Source organism: Echeneis naucrates, chromosome 16 (genome assembly GCF_900963305.1).
Source record: "Echeneis naucrates chromosome 16, fEcheNa1.1, whole genome shotgun sequence".
NCBI lineage: Eukaryota > Metazoa > Chordata > Actinopteri > Carangiformes > Echeneidae > Echeneis > Echeneis naucrates.
The window spans coordinates 200,460-220,239 of NC_042526.1; the positions used below are offsets into that span (position 1 = coordinate 200,460).

Here is a 19,780-nt window from a genome sequence, read left to right on the forward strand (position 1 = left end):
AGAAAAACTTTATTAGATTCAATACAAAACATCAGGAAACAGCTGATTTACACAACTTAATTATTATACACAATATTATTTAACACAAAATGCTGATCTGGACCACAGATGACCCTCACGTCAACATGGACCTGGACTTGGATCTGATGAGTATCTTTTCCAGATGCTCATTTCACCCGTGACCTTAAAGTGAACACTGATGTGCAGCACAGGATCAGACATGATGTCACTGAGACGCAGGTCAGCTAATGATGTCAGCTGGTGATGTCATCCGATGATGTTAGCCGGGGTGAGTGCTCATGCTGATGGAATCCGGAGGGGGTTTGTTGAGGGTGCTGGTCTGGGTCTTCCATGATGGACAGCAGAGCCTCCAGTGCCTCAACAGACACAACTAGACTCCCAACCACCTTGCTGCTGTCCTTCACACACATCACTACACAACACAGGGACAGACACACGCACACACAGTGTGAGAACCAACAGTAAGATTGAAATATAAAGTTGGTGTGCGTCTGTGTGCATCCTGACCGTCCAGCCTAGTCTCAGTCAGGTCTTGTCGTGTGTCCAGGATGTCAGTGATCCTGATGGAGGCAACACCCACGTCTTCACATTCTTGGTCTTGCTCCTCCTCCTCTGGTGGTTCGCTTACCACCGTGAACCGGATCCTGGTGGACCCGTCGCCCCCCCAAACATGAATCATTAGCAGTCCTATGCCTGTAATGTGGCCCCTCCCCTGGCTACAGATGGAGCTGTAGTCATGTGATTTCCTGTCTCAGATGTGACCTCACCTTTCCATCGGAGGGTTTCGTCGCTGGAGGACACTCCTCAGAAGCCGCCGCCTCACCACATTGTCCTCAGCATCCAAGGGAATGACTGATGAGGAGACACCGGTCAGCCCAGGGAGGAGGGGCTACACTGAACCTATCTGACTCGCCATTAGTGACGCCATGATGACCGAAGGCCAAGCCTCTGCCCTCCTGCTTGATCATTTCTCTGACCAAGCTGCATCAGTTATGCCTTCACTGTCAAATGTGTGTTGTTGCTGTTCATCGTTAAAATGCTTTAATGACAGCATTATTGTGTGTGATGTGGGTCACACTGAGTCCCTGTCTATAGAAAACAGGTCCTGATCTTGCCGGACTTCCTGTGGACCAGAGGTCCAGAGACTTACCTTTGCTGTAGTTGTAGTTGATGGTCTTGCCCTGGGGGGGTTTGGGCAGAGACAGCGGGGTCTCCTCTGTGGGCAGATCCAGGAAAGAATACTCGACAAACAGACGCACCACACTGGCATCCTGGGCCACGCGGGACTCTGGCCTCAGACTCAGAGACACAATCTCCACCCGCACCCGCTCTGAGGGCTGAGGAACAACAGAACACAGACCAGGACCAGGACAGTTCAGTTCTGAGATTTTGCAGCAGTTTTTAGTGTCCTTAAAGGTAATACAGGTCTGGTCTACAAGTGTGGTGATTTCAGGGTCAGGGAAACTTTTTTTATTTAAGTTTGATCCTTGTTTACCTGACTTTCAATGAGTATATAAGAGTAAATAAGGTGGCACAATGGAGCAGTGGTTAACACTGTAGGCTAAAAACAGGAAGGTTCTGGGCTTGATTCCCAGAGCCCTCCTTTATCTTAAAGTAAGAAAGTGTAAGAAAATAAAACTTCTTGGTGGTTGTTATGACAACAGGACTGAACAACCTTAAATAAACTAATTATGCCCATGATTCATTGATGAATTAGTGATCGACAGAAAAGCAGCTGGTTTGTTGCTGTCCTGTTGGTTCAGGGTAACGAGTCTCTCCTGATTGGACGCTGATGGAGCAACTCCATCTTCTGTGTAGATCGATAAAGACTGAAGAAACAACTTCCTGCTTCCTGTAAAATCGAACTCAACCTCCACAAACACAGAAACACAAATCACAGCACAATCAAAAATGAGCTGTGCGCTCCGGGGACGTCTACACAAACACAACAGCAGCACTGATTCCTTCTGTTCTGCTCCATCATTCTGGCCTAGGCTGTATGGGAGGGGCTTCACTCACCTTCCTCCTCACCTGGGTCTGAATGATGCAGTCATCACTGTCGGACTGGGTGGACTCACTCTGATCCTGTTTGGTGTCCGGAGCATCCTCTACGTCTGGATGGAAAAAGGAAGACGTAGAAGAAGTGAGGAAAACAAGTAAACTGACGAGTTGACCTGAATCAGCTGTGAGGTCTGTCATTAAGATTTATGAGGTTTGCTCTTAAGATTCTGGATAGCTCATTTAATTTTTATGACTTTTCTGCTGGAGACAGCACACACACACAATCAATATCTGTGTCCTTACTTTGGACCATGTCCTCAGAGATGTCAGAGTCCTCAGAGAGAGACTGAGAACTGGCTGGGACCAGCTGTCCCTCAGAGACATGAGACTCATCTTCTTCATCATCATCATCATCCTCCTCCTCCTGTGGGCTCACCTGAGAAAACAACATACACTGCAAACCATTCAAACACACATTGTAAAAAACTGCTAAAATAATACTATAACACAAACTCTAACACACTCAAACACACATCAATACACACTGTGACAATATCCAGAGATCAACCTGGATCTGGATTGCTTACCTTGACAGCAGGGGGCGATGTCTCTGTCTGGTCTGTCCTCCAGTCTTCAACCTGACAGGACAACATTCAAATGGTTTCTGGTCAAAATTGGTCTGTTGGTCCATTTCCACTCCACGTTACTGTAAAAACCTCTATTAAGGACCATGTTCAGTCTGGTCTCCTGGTCTCCAGTCTCTCTGGTCTCAACCTGATCTTAGCTGGCTCGTCTAGTCCAAAATCTGGTCCCTCTTGTCTACAGATAACAGTACCTGAGAATTCTCACCTGGTCTGAGGGGTCCACGAAGGTGACCTTCTTGGTAGCCAGTCCTCCTCTCAGCAGAGTGGTCTGTTTTAGTTTTGGAGCCTGAAGGAAAGAAACTATCAGCTGGTCAAAAACCTGGTCTCAGACTCTCAAATGCTGCTTCAGTAACAAGGACTCTAGTCGGGCGTTCACTCAGGACTAAGACCAGACCTGAATCTCCACCACTCCTGTTTGATCACACTCTCTACTGTTAATCCAGGTTCTGACCTCAGGGTGAACTTGAGACAGGTGAAGACTCCCTTTTGTGTTGTCCTCCTCCTCCTCCTTCTCTTCCAGGTGGTGTATCTCCTCAGGGGCTCTGACTTTCAGTGGTCCCTCTTTCTTCAGGCCTGCAGGTTCCTCAGGGAGCTCAGGGTAATAAGTGAACTTCCAAGTCAGTGTCACCTCTATGTGCCCGGCAGCAAGTCCAGAGGGGTTACTGAGTTCAAACACACCTGAACACAAACCAGACCACAGTACTTTCAGGTGAGAGGTCTTCAGCAGGTCTCAGGTCTGTCTCTGTATAGAAGACTGAGACAAACAGGAGACTTAAACGTCTGGAACACAAGGAGCGATTGAAATCAATCCATCATATTGATCATTACTTAGGAAACAATCATGTTAGCTGGTGTGGCCTGGCTCTGAGGAACTGGACACATGGAGTCCAGGTCTAATCTCAGACCCACATCCTCATGGCTGATCATCTTACTAAAAGAGACTAAACCAACCAATAAAAATCTGTAACGTCTATCAATCTTTGAACTGACTGCTCTGCAGACAACATCCATTGTCTGCAACCATTTTTTTTATATTTTTCTGTGCTTGTTATTTGTTGTCCATGTCATTCTTTTTGTTCTGCTCTTCTATTCACTGTCCACTTGCTGCAGGAACAATGTGAATTTCCTAATTGTGGGACAAATAAAGGAATATCTTGTCTCAAAATAATTGACAAATTTCTCATTCGCTGTGGCTCAACCTCACCTGTGAACCCCTTATCCTGAGCCAGGGAAAGCAGAGGGACTCTGGTCTTCCCCAGGTATGTGTCCATCTGTTCCTCTCTGTCGTCAAACACGTAGAACTGAAGGACCTCAGACTTCAGGTACTGGTCCAGACTTTCATCCATCAGGACTGAGTAGGACCTGAGCTCATTGAATTGGGGATCACAGCTGTCGTAAACGGTGGCAGTGGGACAGTCAGAGAAGTCAAAAAACCTGTAGACCACATAGGCACTGGGGCAGCAGGAGGTTCTGGATTGAAGGTCTCGACAGCAGAGGACAGTGATGAGGAGCTGGTTCCAGCTGCTGCTCGGAGGCTGGAAAACAATGGGCTCATTACAGACTGAACTGAAGTTCAAGCAGATACCGCTCAGAAGAGCAGAAACCCCAGCAGGTACCTGAGAGTCGACCTCCACAGCAGCACTGACCGAGCTCACTGCCTTCATCCGCTCCTGATAAAGGCAGATGGTTTCTGTCATGGGGATCCTTAGCCTCAGCCAATACTCCACAGACCCCACAGACCACATTCCCTCTGAGCTCACAGACCACGCCCCCTCGGACACACCTGAGGAGGGAAACGTGCCATTAGGTCAACTGAGTCCTGCTCTCACGGTTAGACACCCATTATCACTATCAATGGGGGGAGGGGCAGCAATCTGTAAGTCTCCACAGTGAGTCTGGAACTTGGACCTGATCCAGCATTTGCAACAGACATCTACAGTCGACAGCTTCACTCACCCACCAACTGTGCAGCCCCATGAACTTTCCCATCATGCTCCAGCAGCTGCCGCAGACTCAGGTGTGCAGTGCCCAGAGTCCTCCAGTCCAGACCCAGAGCCTGATGTAGTTCTACTGCCACAGAGGCTCTGCTGAGGAAGTCCAGGAAGTGGTTGTCCATGCTCACCAAATACTTTGAAGTGAAGCCATACCTTGGCCTGTGGCTCATCACCACTGGAGTGGAGTGCAGCTCGAACAAGTAGAAGGAGTATGTGCAGAAGGTGGATGGCTCAGCGTCACCCAGAGCATCCAGGGTTGAGGGAGACAGCGTGGCACCAACTATCTGCAGCTCCAGGAGGTTTTCTCCACGCTCCAGCTGAAGAGTTTCATCTATGGCATCCTCCTCCTCCTCATCCGTGACATCTGGCTTGAAGACATAGGTTTTGGTACCATAGGCGACTTCTCTAATCTGAGCTGAGGAGTGAAGATGCACAAATGATCATAGACAACAACTCGTGGTCATCGCTGACGCCACAAGAGGAAGAAGGGGGCAGGGTGTTGTGTTATATCTGGACCTTGTACCTTCCAGCCCCCTGATCTTCTCCATTCTGGTGTCCAGCAGCTGAGCCTGTCTGTCCAGCCTCTGCTTGTACTCCAGTCTGTCTCTGTCCATCTTCTCATGCACAGCCTCCAGCTCCACCTGCACAGTTCACACAGTCACAGCTGAGCAGCTGATTCAAGGCCAAACAGCTCATGACCTCATATGATGATGTGTCCACTGCTGATGACCACACAGGTATTAACTTCTGCAGGTCTGCACGCATCTCGCTTTACCTTGTAGTCTCTGCTGATCCTGCTCTCAATGTTCAGGAGGTTTCTGGTCTTCTCCAGCTCCTGGATGGTCTCGGCGTGAGCAGCTCGCAGCTCCCTGATGGAGCTTTCTGAGCCCCCACCTTCCTCCATCTCCAGGAAGCCCAGGTCACCTTTCTGCTGGGATTTATGCATCTGTGGGGGAGGGAGGTCTGCACTGTAACACACACTGTAACACACAATGAAACACACACTGTTTCCCTCTGACCTTCATGAGCATCAGTGCTTCTGTCAGCTCAGCCACGTCGTATTCATTTCCCTAAAAACACATTATGATTCCAATAAGCTGGTGAAAGGTCACACCCCTCCACACAGGTGTGTCCTTGATGGGTGTGATGTGCAGTGTTTCCTCTCACCCTGTTGTAGAGCTGCAGATGGTTTCTGAGTTCCTCCAGTCCTTGTTTCTGCTCCAGAAACTGGATCTGAAGTCTCTTATTCTCATCAGTCAGCCTCTCATTCACTTCTGAAAAAAAAAAAACACACCACAAATCCCTGATCAGCTGATTCAGACTCCTCTTAATTGACAATTGTTAATTGTCATTTGGAAGGCTTATTGATTATTGGTGATGTGATCAGATACCCCTCTCAGCCTTGAACTTGTTGATAACCTCATTCTTGTCCTGTAGGTCGACCTTCAGAGCCATCTCCAGCTGTGAGATCTGAAGCTTCAGTTGCTGTTCCTGAATCCTCCACCTTTGCTGCTGGGACACATCCAGGGCTCTGGACACACAGAGACTCCATCAGCTCCACACCATGATCAAAAATCAATAATTCATCTGCAACCATCAATAATCAGTGGTCTCACTGATCCAGCAGTCTCTGGTTGTTCTCTTTCAACAGGTCTCGCTCCTGCTCCAGTTCACTGAGCTGTTCCTGCAGCTGATGGACAGAGACCAGTCAGACCTGATCCTGGGCTAACCAGAGATATGACATATTGCCTATGGTCTTGCAGACCTGGTGGTCCAGCAGTTACCTGCTCTGTCCTTCTCCTAGACAGGTTGCAGCTCTGCAGCTGAGCCTCAAGGTCCAGACTCTTCAGCCTCTCATCTTTCAGCTGAGCCGTCAGCTCGTCAACCTTCTCCATCGCTGCATCATGACTGGTCTTCAGCGTCAGCTGACTCTGAAACCAGGACAACATTCAGGGAGTTCAACACCTGGTTTCAGTCTGAACCTCTTCACTCACCGCAGTCATCTTTTTGACTTCTTCTGAACTAATGGAAGTCAGAAAAACAATGTCCAAAAGGAGACAGTAGAGCCCAGAGTGAGAAGGACAGAGACAGTAGAGTCCCGTGTTGTGTCTCTGACCTTTTGGAGCTGCAGAAAGCGAACCTCCAGCTCAGTGACAGCATTGGTTCTGTCCGACAGCTGCTGCTGCAGTTTGATCATTGTTACGTTGTTGTTGACATGTGACCTGAGAAAGAAACCATTTCCATCAGAAACCAGGGTCCTGTTTGAGGACCAGCTCTAAACAAAACCAACAGCAGATGACATTCAGCTGCAGGTTTCAACAAGGTGTAAACAAACAAACACACACACACTGTACCTGAGTTTGTTGGTCTGCAGCTGTCTGAGCTGCAGGAGTTTCTCTTCATACTCCACCTCCTTCTTCCTCATGACCTCCCTCAGCTGCTCAGACGCCACTTCCATCTCCTCCATGTGGCTCCGCTGAGACTCCACCACGTTCTCTCTGGGTCACACACACAATTCAGCCAAACATTTCCATCGGGTGAAAATCTCATCGCTAGACAAACTTTAGCTCTTATAACTTATATATATATATAAAACTTTTGATATTCAACTCTTAGATTTCCAGACCTGTCTCCAACAGACCTGAAACTGATTTGTCAGGCAGGTGAGACATCAGATTAAAGTTTGGCGTGTTGGGATATATTTCTTTCATTTTGCCTTAATAAACCAGGTTAAATGTATTTTTCAATGTTTGTCACATGAGCATGATTGACAGTTATTAGTCTACCCTCCTCAGGGTTGAAGACCAGACCTGGTGCGGGGTGGGCACAGCCTTCTCAGTTGCTGCCCCCAACCTCTCGGACTCACTCCCTGCACCCCTCCAGGACTGCACTCACCTCATTTCATTCAAATCATTGCTCAAGACGTATCTCTTCTAATCTGCACAGAGACAATCAACTTTGATAAAACGTTGATTGTCTCTATGCCTTTTGTTTTTTTCTAACGTGTTTTTATCTTACTCTGCATGCTGTTATTGTTGTATTTTTCTTTACTCTGCATGATTACAATATTTTTCATTGCTTCCTGTACAGTTTCTTTGAGCACAGTTAAAAGCGCTTTATTATTATTGCCTTGTGCTACACTCACAGGTTGCTGATCTCGGCTCTGGCTTCCTCCAGCAGGCTGTGTCCATACTGAGGCAGTTGACCAGTAGGAGGACGCCCACCTCCCTCCAGACACCTCCTACCTGCAGGAGACACAACCACAGAGGACATGACGTGTTACTGGGCAGAACTGTGTCCATGAAGTAAACACGAGCCTTTAACAGTCATTGAGTTTCAGGCTGAACTTAGAGACTTTACATTAAACCCACAGTGATTTAAAGCTCTGCTGCGGACTCGTATGGATCTGTCACTCACTCCTGGGGCGTATCTGGGAGCGGGGGGGGGAGTCATCTGTCTGCCTCTTTAACCCAGAGTTGACTCTGGACTGGACATGACCGTACAGCGATGGCCTCCTGCTCTGAGAGTTCATGAGCTGCTGTTTGGCAAGGAGCAGACGCTGCTTCAGACCTTCGTTCTCGAACTGCAAGCCCCGGACCTTCTCCTGGAGCTCCTCCATCATCTCCTCCATTTCCACGTCTCTGACCCTGCAGAAGGGCTGCGCTTCCCCCACCGCCAGCCGCTCCATACGACCTCTGTCCTTCACTAGCCTCATCAGCTTGGTACCAAGCCTGGAGGGGGAGGACGAGGATTGTGTTAAAGGCCAAGAATCGAACAATCTGTGAAGTCTCTCCAAAATTGGGATGAAGTACAGACACATCATCAAGGTGGGTTATGGGAAACATAGGCTCCTGTAAACTTGGACCAAGTGTGAGGTCTTGAGTCAAGCTTTCATAACACCCCGGACCTCTGTGTACTTTTGTTTGACTTTTTTCCACATAGAAGCTAAGAGGAACTTCCACACTGGGGTAAACAGGAAAAGTCCTCACCAGACCAGGACCTTCTGGAGTCATCAGAACCACGAAACACCTGATAAAAGCCCAACAAGGAACCAGGAGTGGGAAAAGGAGCACCAACACTTGACCTTCATGAACACAGTCTCAAGATCCAGGAGGGACCAACACAGTGAGTAATAAAGAAAAGAATAATACTGTATCAGAATGTCTGGAGTGTCAGAGAATTTGAAAACCAACCTGGTGTTTGAGTTGAGAAAACTGAGGAAGGAACAGACCTGAACATCAAACCAAAAAGAAACTTAAATTCATCACTCAAAGCAGAAGGATCCACTCATCAGGACCCGAATCAGCAGTTTTACAACACCCAAAGGATAAGGGACACTCTGATGACATCACCGTCCACCTGTTGAACAAGTCCAGTTGGTTCAGGTACAACTTTGAGCTGGAAAACCAAGAACCAACATGGACTTCCTGGACCAGGAGAAGAGTCTGACTGTGGGCTGAGGAACAGGTGTCCACCTGGAGAACAGGTTTGTGCGATCTGTGTGAATCTCACTTTTTGATCTTGTCGTTCTGTTTGTGGATATGCTGTTTGAGGAGCAGGGTCTCCTCATGGAGCCGCAGGAACCGATCCTCCAGGTCCTCCCTTGAGACCCGAGAGATGTCTTGTTGAGTCCGGGCATTTTGAATCACTGACAGGTCTGTGAGCAGGAAAGTTAAAAAAAAAAAAAAAAAAAAACTTTCATTTTCAAGGGTTAATTCACAACTTTAGATGACACTTAAACAGAGTAGATGCTACAATCTTGTCTCCCCTGACACACAACAGGTCACACAACCTGGTCCTTCTCCCTCCTTCATGCTGGACTGATCAACAAACCTCTTTCCTGCTTGTACAGCTCAGAGGTCTTATTAAGAATGATTCTCCTGCTCCCTATAGGTTTGTTGTTATTAATTCACACGAGACACAAATTCAAAATTAAATGCAGCAATAAGCGTGTCTCAAATTAAGGAACTGCATCAAAGTCAAAACAACCTGCATAGTTAGAGAGCCGTTACAAAGACAGTCAAGTTTAATCAGCACACACCTTGTGGACCAGCAGCCGACCTGGACATGCAGACTGGGTTAGGGTCTCTGACTGGGACGTCTGCTGCTGTCTCATCGAGCACAGCTGACATGTCTCAACCTAAAAACAGAGAAGTCCGGCCTTAAAAACATAAATGGGTATGGTCTTAAACTCAGATTACCGACGACGAACTCCATTTTAAAATCCATCATTAAAAGCTCGAACTGAAAACGTTTGTTTAAACTTGCTTGACTGTCCCCAATCCTTCCTCTGAAATACTCATCTAATCAATAAAACGAATTAATATTAATTTCATCAGTGAGCAAATAGCTAAACGGTTCTCCGTCAATCCTCCTCTTGCTTTCTGAACTCTCTCACTTCACTGGAAAAAAATCACATAAAAATATTGATCGCCGTAAACTAAGTTACTTCGGTTTTATCTGTCAGATAGAAGACAGATAAACCCGAAGTAACTTAGCTAACGTTAGCTCCGTTAGCTAACGTTAGCGTTGTTAGCTATATTAGCCCCTTTCCTCGTTAGAATTCACCACAGTGATGGCGGAAGTGTCTCAGTGTCTTCAAAATCTGATTTTAAAACTTTTCTCACCTTAAACGAAGAATTTATTTAGTTCTGAGCGACGGTTGCTACTGAAAACAACGGCTCAGTTTGTCGTTATGGCCCTATTACGCATGCGCGAAGAGAATTCTGGGAAGTGCAGTTTTAGTTGCACTTACGGTTCTGTTCTCGTAACACAGTGCTTCTCAAAGTGTGGCGACAAACGAGAGGACATTTTCAATTTCATGCCTATCTAACTGTAAATTCTTTTCTTTAATGACAATAAAGATAATTCACTCTAAACAAAACACCCACATACAAACAAAGTAATAATTCATGGCTAAAATGATTATTGAGCATTAGGAGACCGGGAGAAAAATATAACCAGGGACTAAAGTGCGAAAACACTGATTGATGATAAATGCAGCGGGACAACAAGGAAACAGGTAGCTGTGAGCAACATGGACACATTTGTGACGCGGACCACAGAAGAGCCAGCACCATCACACACACACAAACAAGACAGACTGTTGCTTCTCTGAAAACGAAATACAGATCTCAGCTCAACATTGAGCATGACTTGAGAGTTGCAGTTTCATGCTTGCAACTCCGTTTTGAGAGGATGTGCGGTGCATAACAGGACATTGAAAGTTCTCTTGTTTGTGTTTTTTGCACAAATTGCAAATGAAACACTATTTCATTATTTGGCTACTGTACTTTTGTTTTTGATTCAAGATATCAGTTATGATGGCACAACTGCACTCTTATTTTCTTTTTGAACTTGGTGTTGATGTTTTGTAAAATGAAATGTAATTTGTGAAGATTTTTGTTGGGGCGACAGGGTCAAGTGGGGCTTGAAAATCCAAAATCCAAATGACCAAAAAAGTTTGAGAACCACTGTTTTAATAAACTTTTGTTGGATGAAACATGTTTTATATGAAGCTTTAAAAATGAAAAACTTAACTCATCTTTAGAATTTATCTTGAATTTTCACATATAATTTAAATAGCTGAGTGAATTCCTTAAATTTCGTATGTTACATTTTCATATTTAATCTGAAACATTGTAGTCTGGAACAAGAGGAACAACATTTGACCATCATTTTTTTTTTTTTTAGTCCATTTGTTTTGATTGCAATTGTCAGTTACTAGTTCTAATTATTTCATGTTACTGAGATTATTTCCTGTGGCCGTTTTCTTCCAATTTTAAAGATTTATTATTATTTTAATAGTAAAAATTTTTATATATTTAAAACATGACACATTATAAACAGGACAAACTGATATAATCTCATTCTGATTCTATCAGTTCAGTCAATATCTGTATTTATTGTAATTGATTCAAACACAACTAGATTCGGTGATAAATGTGCAAGGATGGATTGATGTTGTTGGTCAGTCTAGAGACCTGGTCTGACCTGGTCTGAATTAGGCAGTACTAACAGTATAAACAGGTTGTGCAGCTGTTAATATACAACATCAGAATTAGTTCACTGTAATTCTGGATCTTTAGCTTGGTCAAAAAATGAAGGAGCGTCTCCTTGTTGTGGTGAAGTGTTTCACAGTGTGCAACTTCACCTCAGCCATCTTCAGTGCGTTTCTATCAGTCAGACATTGGACCAATTTAAGATCTTTGTCTGACCAGACTTTACATGTTGGCTTATTTATAAGCAGAGAGCTGGAGCGGGGGCTCCCTGGTCCAGACTCCTGACAGGCCTGTCACTTGTCTGCCTTCATTGAATTGGCAGTGGGTCTAATTTAGCAGCTGAGATGAGCGTGATGTCTGGACAGAATGAGTTCACTCCATATTCTAGACTCGATCACTGGGCTTGACAGTCTCCCATCACTGCTGCTTCTTCCAGCCGTGACCTTTGACCCCCCCCCCCAGATAAAAGCCAGCAGCAGAGTGTGTCTATGAATCCTCTGTTCACCGGGCCGTGCCCACCACCTCGCAAATGACTGTCAAGTGCCTGATAAGATGAGCATGGGGGCCTTTCACCGTCATCTCAACCCCATTGTAATATAGGCAGATTCCCTCCCTCTGCCCCTGCTTGGGTTCCACTCAGTGTATTCAGATGAAAGTCACAGAGCCAGCAGAGCCTGTTACTGAGCAAAGACCTGAGTCTGTTCAGGCAGAGGCGAGCCCATGGCCAATCACAGCACAGTACAAAGAAGACGCTGTGTGATAGGAGGAGAGCCAGAAACATCTGGAGACCAGCTGTTGGTTGTTTGAAGTGAAGAATACAGTCAGAAAATTAAGCTGTAATGAGGAGACCCAAAAAACGTGACATAGGAATGAAAATCGAAGATTTTTTTTTTTTTTAGATTTTATTTTTAACTTCATGTTATCTGTGAAATTTTGTTTTTATCAACTGTGTGAATTGATCCTTCAACAGCAGCCAAGCTAAATCATGTGATCAGGAGGAGACGTTTCTAATTGTGACACTAGGTGGCAGTGACACAACATGAAGTTTCACCACAGACCAATCAGAGTGAAGCTCAATATTTCTCTGCAGGGAAGCAGGAAACTGACAGTTTGATTGACAAATGTCAAGAGATGTCAACAAACTTTCAGCAGTAGTACAACCTGCTGACATCACAATGTCACACACTGATGACCGACCTGAACAGAAGTCTGGAGAGCCTTAAACATTCACGTGTCTACTGACCACCAGGGGGCCACTCCACTGGCTGTAAAAAGACTCCAATTGAAGTCTATGGGAAATGTCCCTCCTCCTCCTCAGTAGACGTTTTCCTGATGAGTTTATGGTCTCAGTCTAAAATACAACATTATGTTAATTTTTTTGGTCTGAACTGGTGTCAGCTCAGACTACAGACTGTTTCTCGAGCTCTGTCCAAGCCCCTCCAGTCCTTTCAGTCAGCCGGTCCACTCAGTCTACTTTTTGGGTTATGAATGAGATTTGCAGTTCCATGTGTACCAGACTCTGGTCCAGGAGGTGGGGCCAGTGGACCTGGGATGGTCTGGTTCACGGCAGACACCAGACTACTGTGGTGTTATTGAAAAACAAAGTTCATTTAAAAGTTGTGCCAGAAAGAACAAAGATGGTGTCTGCTCAGGAAACTGGGTCAGCAAGGTCACGAAATCATCCCACAGCCAGTTGTCAGGAGACTGATCTGGGATCAGCTGCTATGATGATTCCAGACTCAGATTTAGACTACTCACTGCTTCATGGTCGATCATGACCATCATCTGGATGTGTATGAAGACCTGAAGGTCTGAGCCTGAAACGGATTATTCAGTGCATCTCAATGTGTCTATGAATGGAAGCAACTGATTGGCCCACTCAGCAGAGAGACTGATGACTGACAGCAGATTGTGAGATGGCTCATGGGACATGACTCCAATATGTTGTCACTTCTAAACACTCTCAGGAAATTTTGGAGCTTTTCAGGTTTTGACAGAGTCAGCAGGCTATTCTTCCTCACTCCGCCTTAAAAGCAGTCAAAGTCATCAGAGATGCTGCAGCTGGAGCAGCGTTTAATCTGAGCCTCTGGGGGATCCTGGAGGAGTGTTTGAAAGGAGACGAGGTGTCACTGAAGAAGAGGAAACTTCAGACTGGAGGTGATTACACTCTGAAATGTGTAAAATGCTCCCTGATGAATAGACTTCACTCAGGAGAAGGTCCTCAAAGTTCACAGCTTCACTCTGTATCCAACAACCAGCAGAGACAAGAGCTGTTTATTTACTGTTACCGCACCACCACCTCCACCATCCAGCCTGTCACCGCCACACGTCACATCAGCCTCCCGCTGTCAGGATGACAGGAAGTTTACAGACGGACTGATCAACACCACATCTGTGGTTAGAGACACATCTGACCAGAGTTCAGTTCAAAGGCGGACAAGGTCCTGTGTGTGTGTGTGTGTTTGTGCTAATACAGCAGCTAAACAGTTAATGTTACCCGTTAACATTAGCTCTGTAATTACCCCAGGGGTATCTCTGCACAAGACATTCACATCCTCCTCACATCCTGTCATCTAAATTGCTGTTCACGACTTGAAGAAGTGTATAATATCAATCTGTAACAGCTGCTGAGGGTCGGTGAACCAGAAAATCTCCATCTACTCATTAAAGCGAAGAGGCCTTCCTGCCTCCGCCACCGTCGAATTACTCCACCCGCCTGCTGAGGTCAGGTGGAAAAGACTGAGCTCTGTTTGGGGGGTTGAGTCCTCAGAAAACAGCTGCCCTAACCTGAACAAACGGCAGCACATCTCACTGTACTGCTGGTACTCTGTTCTGATTGGTTGCTGAGAGCTCATGGGAACTTGGTCACGTAGAACATCATGTCTTTGTGTTGATGTCTCAGATCAGCTGGTGGAGACCAAACACAGTGTGAGCAAAAGTCCTGACCTTTGACCTCTGCCCTGACAGAGACAGGCTGAAGCAGCTGGGCCGTGTGTTGTTTGTCTGAAGAGTGAAGGGTTGTGTTGTTGTTGTTGACCTCCTCTCATGTCTGCTATTCGACTGTCACTGATTATTCTGTCAGACTCAATCCTGTTTGTTTTGGAGAGAAAGTCTTCATCTCTGTTTTCCTGCTAAACTCCTTAACTGAGGAGACAAACAACTTGTTAAATCCTAGTTTTGTCTTCGTAATTAAAAAGCAGAGTGTGAGTGTGCGGCTTCACAGCAGCTTTGATAAGACCTATCACTGAGTTACTTTGGCTCTTGATTTGATTAAGAGGCTTAAACATAGTTTAATGAGTTTTCTGCTCTGCTGCTCTAATCAGGCGACCTGCCAGGTCCAGGGATCCTCTCTCTCCTTTTGTGTCCTCAGTGTCTCTCGCCGTGGAGGACAACAGCTCAGAGGTGGATCCAACCCAGTCCGTTCGACCCTTTGATGGTTGGTTACAGGGAACCCACAGATTTGTGATGTGGAACAGATTGTAACCATTGTGACAAGGCCGGACAAGAACAAACAGAATTCCTCTGGGTCTGTCTTGGATATCACATCTGAACTGGGATCAGGTCTTTTGAACGATCCTCAGTCCACAGGAAGTGTCTCCTGATCCTTGATGGTTCTTCCTGTTTTTCCTCCTTAAACTGGAGAATCAGCTGTTTGCATCAGCTCTAGAACAACCCAAATACATGAGAGGAACTTTCTGTGTTCAACTTTTCTGAGTCTGAGTCAGAGATAGAATTAACTGAGGCTGACATTATTCTGAATATGAATATAAAATATAAAATAGAAACGCTTTAAAATGGCTCTAACAGTCTTTAGCTGTGAGGACAGCATTGTTTGAAACTCTTCATGTGAAGTGAGGTTTTGGATCCGACTCATCGACCTTCAGTCTAATCTCTGGATTAACCAAGGTCTGAGCACTGCCAGATGTCACTGGCTGAATCAACCCACGCCATCTCCAACCCTCATTCAGGATGATGGTGAAATGATTCTGTGGGACGTGTTTCCTCGACATTGATGAAGACTTGAATTGAAGTGTCTGCAGAGGTGGGAGGAGCTTAATGTCACCAGCGCTTCACCTTCTGCTGCTCCTTTCTCTGTGTTAAGCTGCTGTCATCATGTGACACCACCAAATAAAGGAGCACGCTCAGCCTGCTCCCTTTGTTCTTCCTGTTCTGCATCACCACCATTATTTCCATCATTGTATTGATCACAGACTGGATTCCTGCTCATCTTTTCTTTTTTAAAATTAGCAGTGAGTTCAGACAGGACAGACCCCCCCCCCCCACCGCAGCCCTCAGCCTCAGTCATTACCATGGTAACAGCTGGATAACCTGTAACATCAAGGTGGCATTTGCTGGGTCTTCCACCTCTTCAGGCTATAATTCATCATCATGGCGCCTCTTTAGGAACAGGAACAAAGCTCCACCCACCACAGCCAATAACACAGCAATAAAGATGAGAACCCCCCCATCTTATTTTTCCAATCCGGGGGCGTTGTCCATTGTTCCTGTTTCCTGCTATCACTTCTTTTAGGATGTTAGCTTGTTAGCTTGACAAGTGAGTTAATTTGTGGGAGCTGTTCATGATGTGTGGAGGGGAAAAAAACCATCAGGCGTTTGATTATAGGACGGTGACGACTTGTCCTCAGCTTCTCTCTGATGGAAGTTCTGTGGACACATCCTGTCACACTGATGGTGGTAACAGCAGGCGGCTTAAATATTACCTGTGTGAATGACTCCACAGCGCCATGTTTTCAGCTCTGGAGGCCTCACCTGACAGATATTTGTCAGACTATGAACCAGATTCAGGATCCTCCATCTGGCGCCAACCAGCCTGAGACCAGGTCCAGATCCTTTGGATCGGGATCCAGCCCAGAAGGGTTAGTGAACAAATTGTCAGGCCCTGAGGGAAGAGGCGCTGTACTCAGGTCCTGATCTTCAAAAGGCTTCACAGCCGTCTAATGAACCAGGTTCACATGTTAATTCTGTGTCCTGTTCCCACCAACATTCTGAAATTCCTTTATTCTCCACCTTGTCTCCCCCCCCCCCCCCCCCCCCCCCCCCCCCCAGTCTCCCTGCTTCTGCCTCACAGCAATAACGTCCATGTGTCACGAAGGCTCTCAGAGTCACGGCGATTCGATGGGACTCAAGGTTTTACTGTTGATGCTGATTCCAGAGAGACTTGCTTCTTTATTCTGCTTCAGATAAACACGCAAACACACAGAGCTCAGTCCCAGAGCCAGCTCTGGACCAATCACAGTCAGCTGGTCTTGGACAGGAGGAGCTCCACATAGAAACTATGTTTATCCATCAGATGCTAATTTCCTCAGAGGACACACTGAGAGAGTGTGTTGGCTGTTCGATTCCCTGTGTTCATAAACCGACTGTCGGTGAGACCAAACCGGTCTGTTTCCGCAGGAGCAGATGACGAGGCCGAGAGGTCAACCAGCAGTATCATTCACCTGAGGCTGCGTTTTAAAAACCAAATGAGATTAAAAGCAGCAGCTTTAATAGGTGACTGTGATAAAGTGTGAGCAGCCGGCGGCTTCGTCATATCAGATCTGAGCTGCTGCCTCTGCACCAAACATAATCTCCTTAACTATTGTTCCTCTGTATCTTCATCGTCACACACAATCTGATCAAACCACAGAAGCTTCAGCTGGAAACATGAAAACTGCTTCTTACAAACAAAGAGTTTAATTCTTCCTGAGTCTCCAGGCTCTGGTTAGCTTAGCATAACAAAATAAGACAAAGGGTAGTTATCTTAGCTTAGCATAAATGCTGGAAAAAGGGGACCAAGTTCTGGTTCGGTCCAAAGAACAGAATTAGTCCACAACTACTAAACCTAACCCTGTAGAATAACAAACAGTGAAAGTGTTTTAACAAATAAATCAGGAAGTTGATGCTGACATAAGGAAGAGGAGGAGGAAGAGAAGAGGAGAAAGGGGAAGAAGAAGAGGAGGAAGAGGAAGAGGAAGCTTCAGGAAGCTTCAAGGAAAATGCTCCAAACAAATTCCCTTCACAATAAAAGATGTTGTAAACAGAAAAAATGTTTGTTAGACTCTGAGGATGAACTGACACACACAGAGATACACAAAAACAACACAGAAATACACAAAACACACAAAAACACGCAAGAATACGCAAATATACACAAAAATACACAAAAACACAATGAAAGTTGAGCAGATAAATCTTTTATTTTTTTATTCACTCATGATGCCTGAAAACACAATTGGACACAGAAGCTTTCAGGATCTCATGGTGGATTTAACACACACAGACCAGGAGGTCAAAGGTCAGCAGCAACAGTTCTGACAACCAACAGATGACAGAAGAACTGATAGAATGACCTCCGGTGACCTATGGGATGACAGTGGGGCAGCCTGGGGGGGGCAACTCATCTGGTAAACATCCCAGCCAATGTACTGAGGAGGTAATTAGGGCTAATTGCCCCCCCCCCCCTCGTGATAACCTCCTTAGCGATATGCCCAAAGATGATGGACAGTTTTGATGTTGAGCTGTTTAATTAAAGCAGAGAAGAATCATCATGGTGTTCAAAGGGGGCGGTTCTCCTTCAATCTCTTTCATTGTGTTTCGTTGTGGGTCCATATACACAAGCAAAGGTAACATTGATGAAGAACAACTGAGAGTTCAGAAAACACGACTCCCTGACCTGCTTCATTGGCTCCAACAGAATGAGACAGTCCAGGTCGTCATTATAACTGGAGGTCCAATCCGTCATTTGAGGACCGAGGCCTCGGCCCAAACTCCAGGTTGAGCTGACCTTGACTACGAGAGCGAGACCTCAGCAAAGACGGCAGATTGTAATGCCGAGTCCACAGTCTTTGAGACAACATCCCCCCTGAAAGACCCAACAGACCAACAGATCAGAACCAACAGAACCAATAAAACCATCATCACCTGATACTCTGAGTGGAGGGTTTTCAGACCAATGTCTTGTGAGGGCAGGGCTACAGGCAGATGAGGGTCAAGGTCAGAGGTCACAGTTCCATTATCATGAACCAGCCAGAAATAGAACCGAAGGATGGAGTCGGTTCAGACTCACCTGACAGAAAGTCAGATTTGTTGAAGACGTCGTTGCAGCCAGTCCAGTACTGGAATGCCATTTTTCCATGGTAGTCCCTGAGGCCGGTTTTGGCGTCTGACCATAAACACATGACAAGAGGACAGAAGTACGAAGAGATGGATCAGAACACTGAAATCCACTTCAAACTTCAGAAATATTCAGAATGTGAAAGCCTCCTTAAACTGGATCCGGATCCTGGGAACTTGTAAGTGGTTCTGGTTGTGGGCTGACAGTACAGAGGTCACTGGGGTCATTGGTCAAGTTGAGCAGCTGGTGATCAGACTCACGGTGAGCATTGACGAGTAACTGGACGATGTGCCGGTGACCGTGGATGGAGGCGAGGTGGAGTGCTGTGTAACCCTGGCAACAACAAACAGTTTACACAACAACACACAAACAGGTGGCAGACCTGAGGGATCAACTACAAAGGAAGCTCAACAGAGCCGGGCTTTCTTTGGGTGAGCTGGCTCCACAAAGCCAAAGCTCCAACCAGAGATAATGAGTATCACGACAGTTGTTATGAACTTCGACCCAGGCTTTCCTCAGCAGGCTCTGTGTGCGTTCACATAAAAGGGGCAGTTAATGCGTCATTTGACGTCATTTCCGCAAAAAAATTGTCTGATTACGTGCCGCATATTTCAACCAAGAGAAGCATTATGATAATGGAGAGCTGTGAAGAGTTGAGACCGATAAGAACAGCTAAAAGCACAGTTTATATAAACAAGGCGAGAGAAAAAGCCTGATAAAAAAATGTGATCATGTAAGGTAATATAATGCATAAGTTCATATAGCTGATATAATATATCATTATATAACTTGAATTCCCTCCCCGACATTGCCTCACAATAAAGGATACATGGAAGTAACTTAGATTAGGGTCAAATCAAAGTGAGATTCATTTGAATTGTCTTATTTGTGATAAAGTCAAAGCACTTTTCTAAATGGTGTTCTATTAGTTGGAGTGCCAGCAGTGCAAAATGGTCTTGGCAGCAAATCCAAGCACAGGAATATCATCCAAAGTGGTTTGTATTC

At 45.8% G+C, this 19,780-nt stretch overlaps 1 protein-coding gene across 6 annotated transcripts; it reads right to left on the reverse strand.

The window, feature by feature from the left end:
* Position 1: 1 nt before the first annotated feature.
* rpgrip1l (RPGRIP1 like) lies at positions 2-10,370 on the reverse strand. Of its 6 annotated transcripts, XM_029523895.1 has the most exons (26): positions 10,288-10,370; positions 9,702-9,800; positions 9,173-9,317; positions 8,078-8,391; positions 7,806-7,905; positions 7,015-7,158; positions 6,777-6,882; positions 6,445-6,591; positions 6,277-6,350; positions 6,052-6,191; positions 5,828-5,934; positions 5,680-5,730; positions 5,436-5,606; positions 5,184-5,301; positions 4,623-5,075; positions 4,283-4,449; positions 3,871-4,201; positions 3,118-3,344; positions 2,872-2,952; positions 2,610-2,660; positions 2,326-2,476; positions 2,041-2,135; positions 1,172-1,358; positions 789-873; positions 529-665; positions 5-433 (listed from the first exon to the last, which is right to left on the reverse strand). In XM_029523895.1, the coding sequence occupies exons 2-26, from the start codon at positions 9,790-9,792 to the stop codon at positions 255-257; spliced, it is 3,852 nt and encodes a 1,283-aa protein (XP_029379755.1). In that variant the 5' UTR covers positions 9,793-9,800; positions 10,288-10,370; the 3' UTR covers positions 5-254. The 6 variants fall into 6 exon arrangements, with proteins under 6 accessions (XP_029379752.1, XP_029379751.1, XP_029379754.1 ...); XM_029523892.1 differs by having other exon boundaries at positions 2-433; positions 2,053-2,135; positions 3,871-4,449; XM_029523891.1 differs by having other exon boundaries at positions 3-433; positions 3,871-4,449.
* Between the last annotated feature and the right edge of the window lie 9,410 nt (positions 10,371-19,780).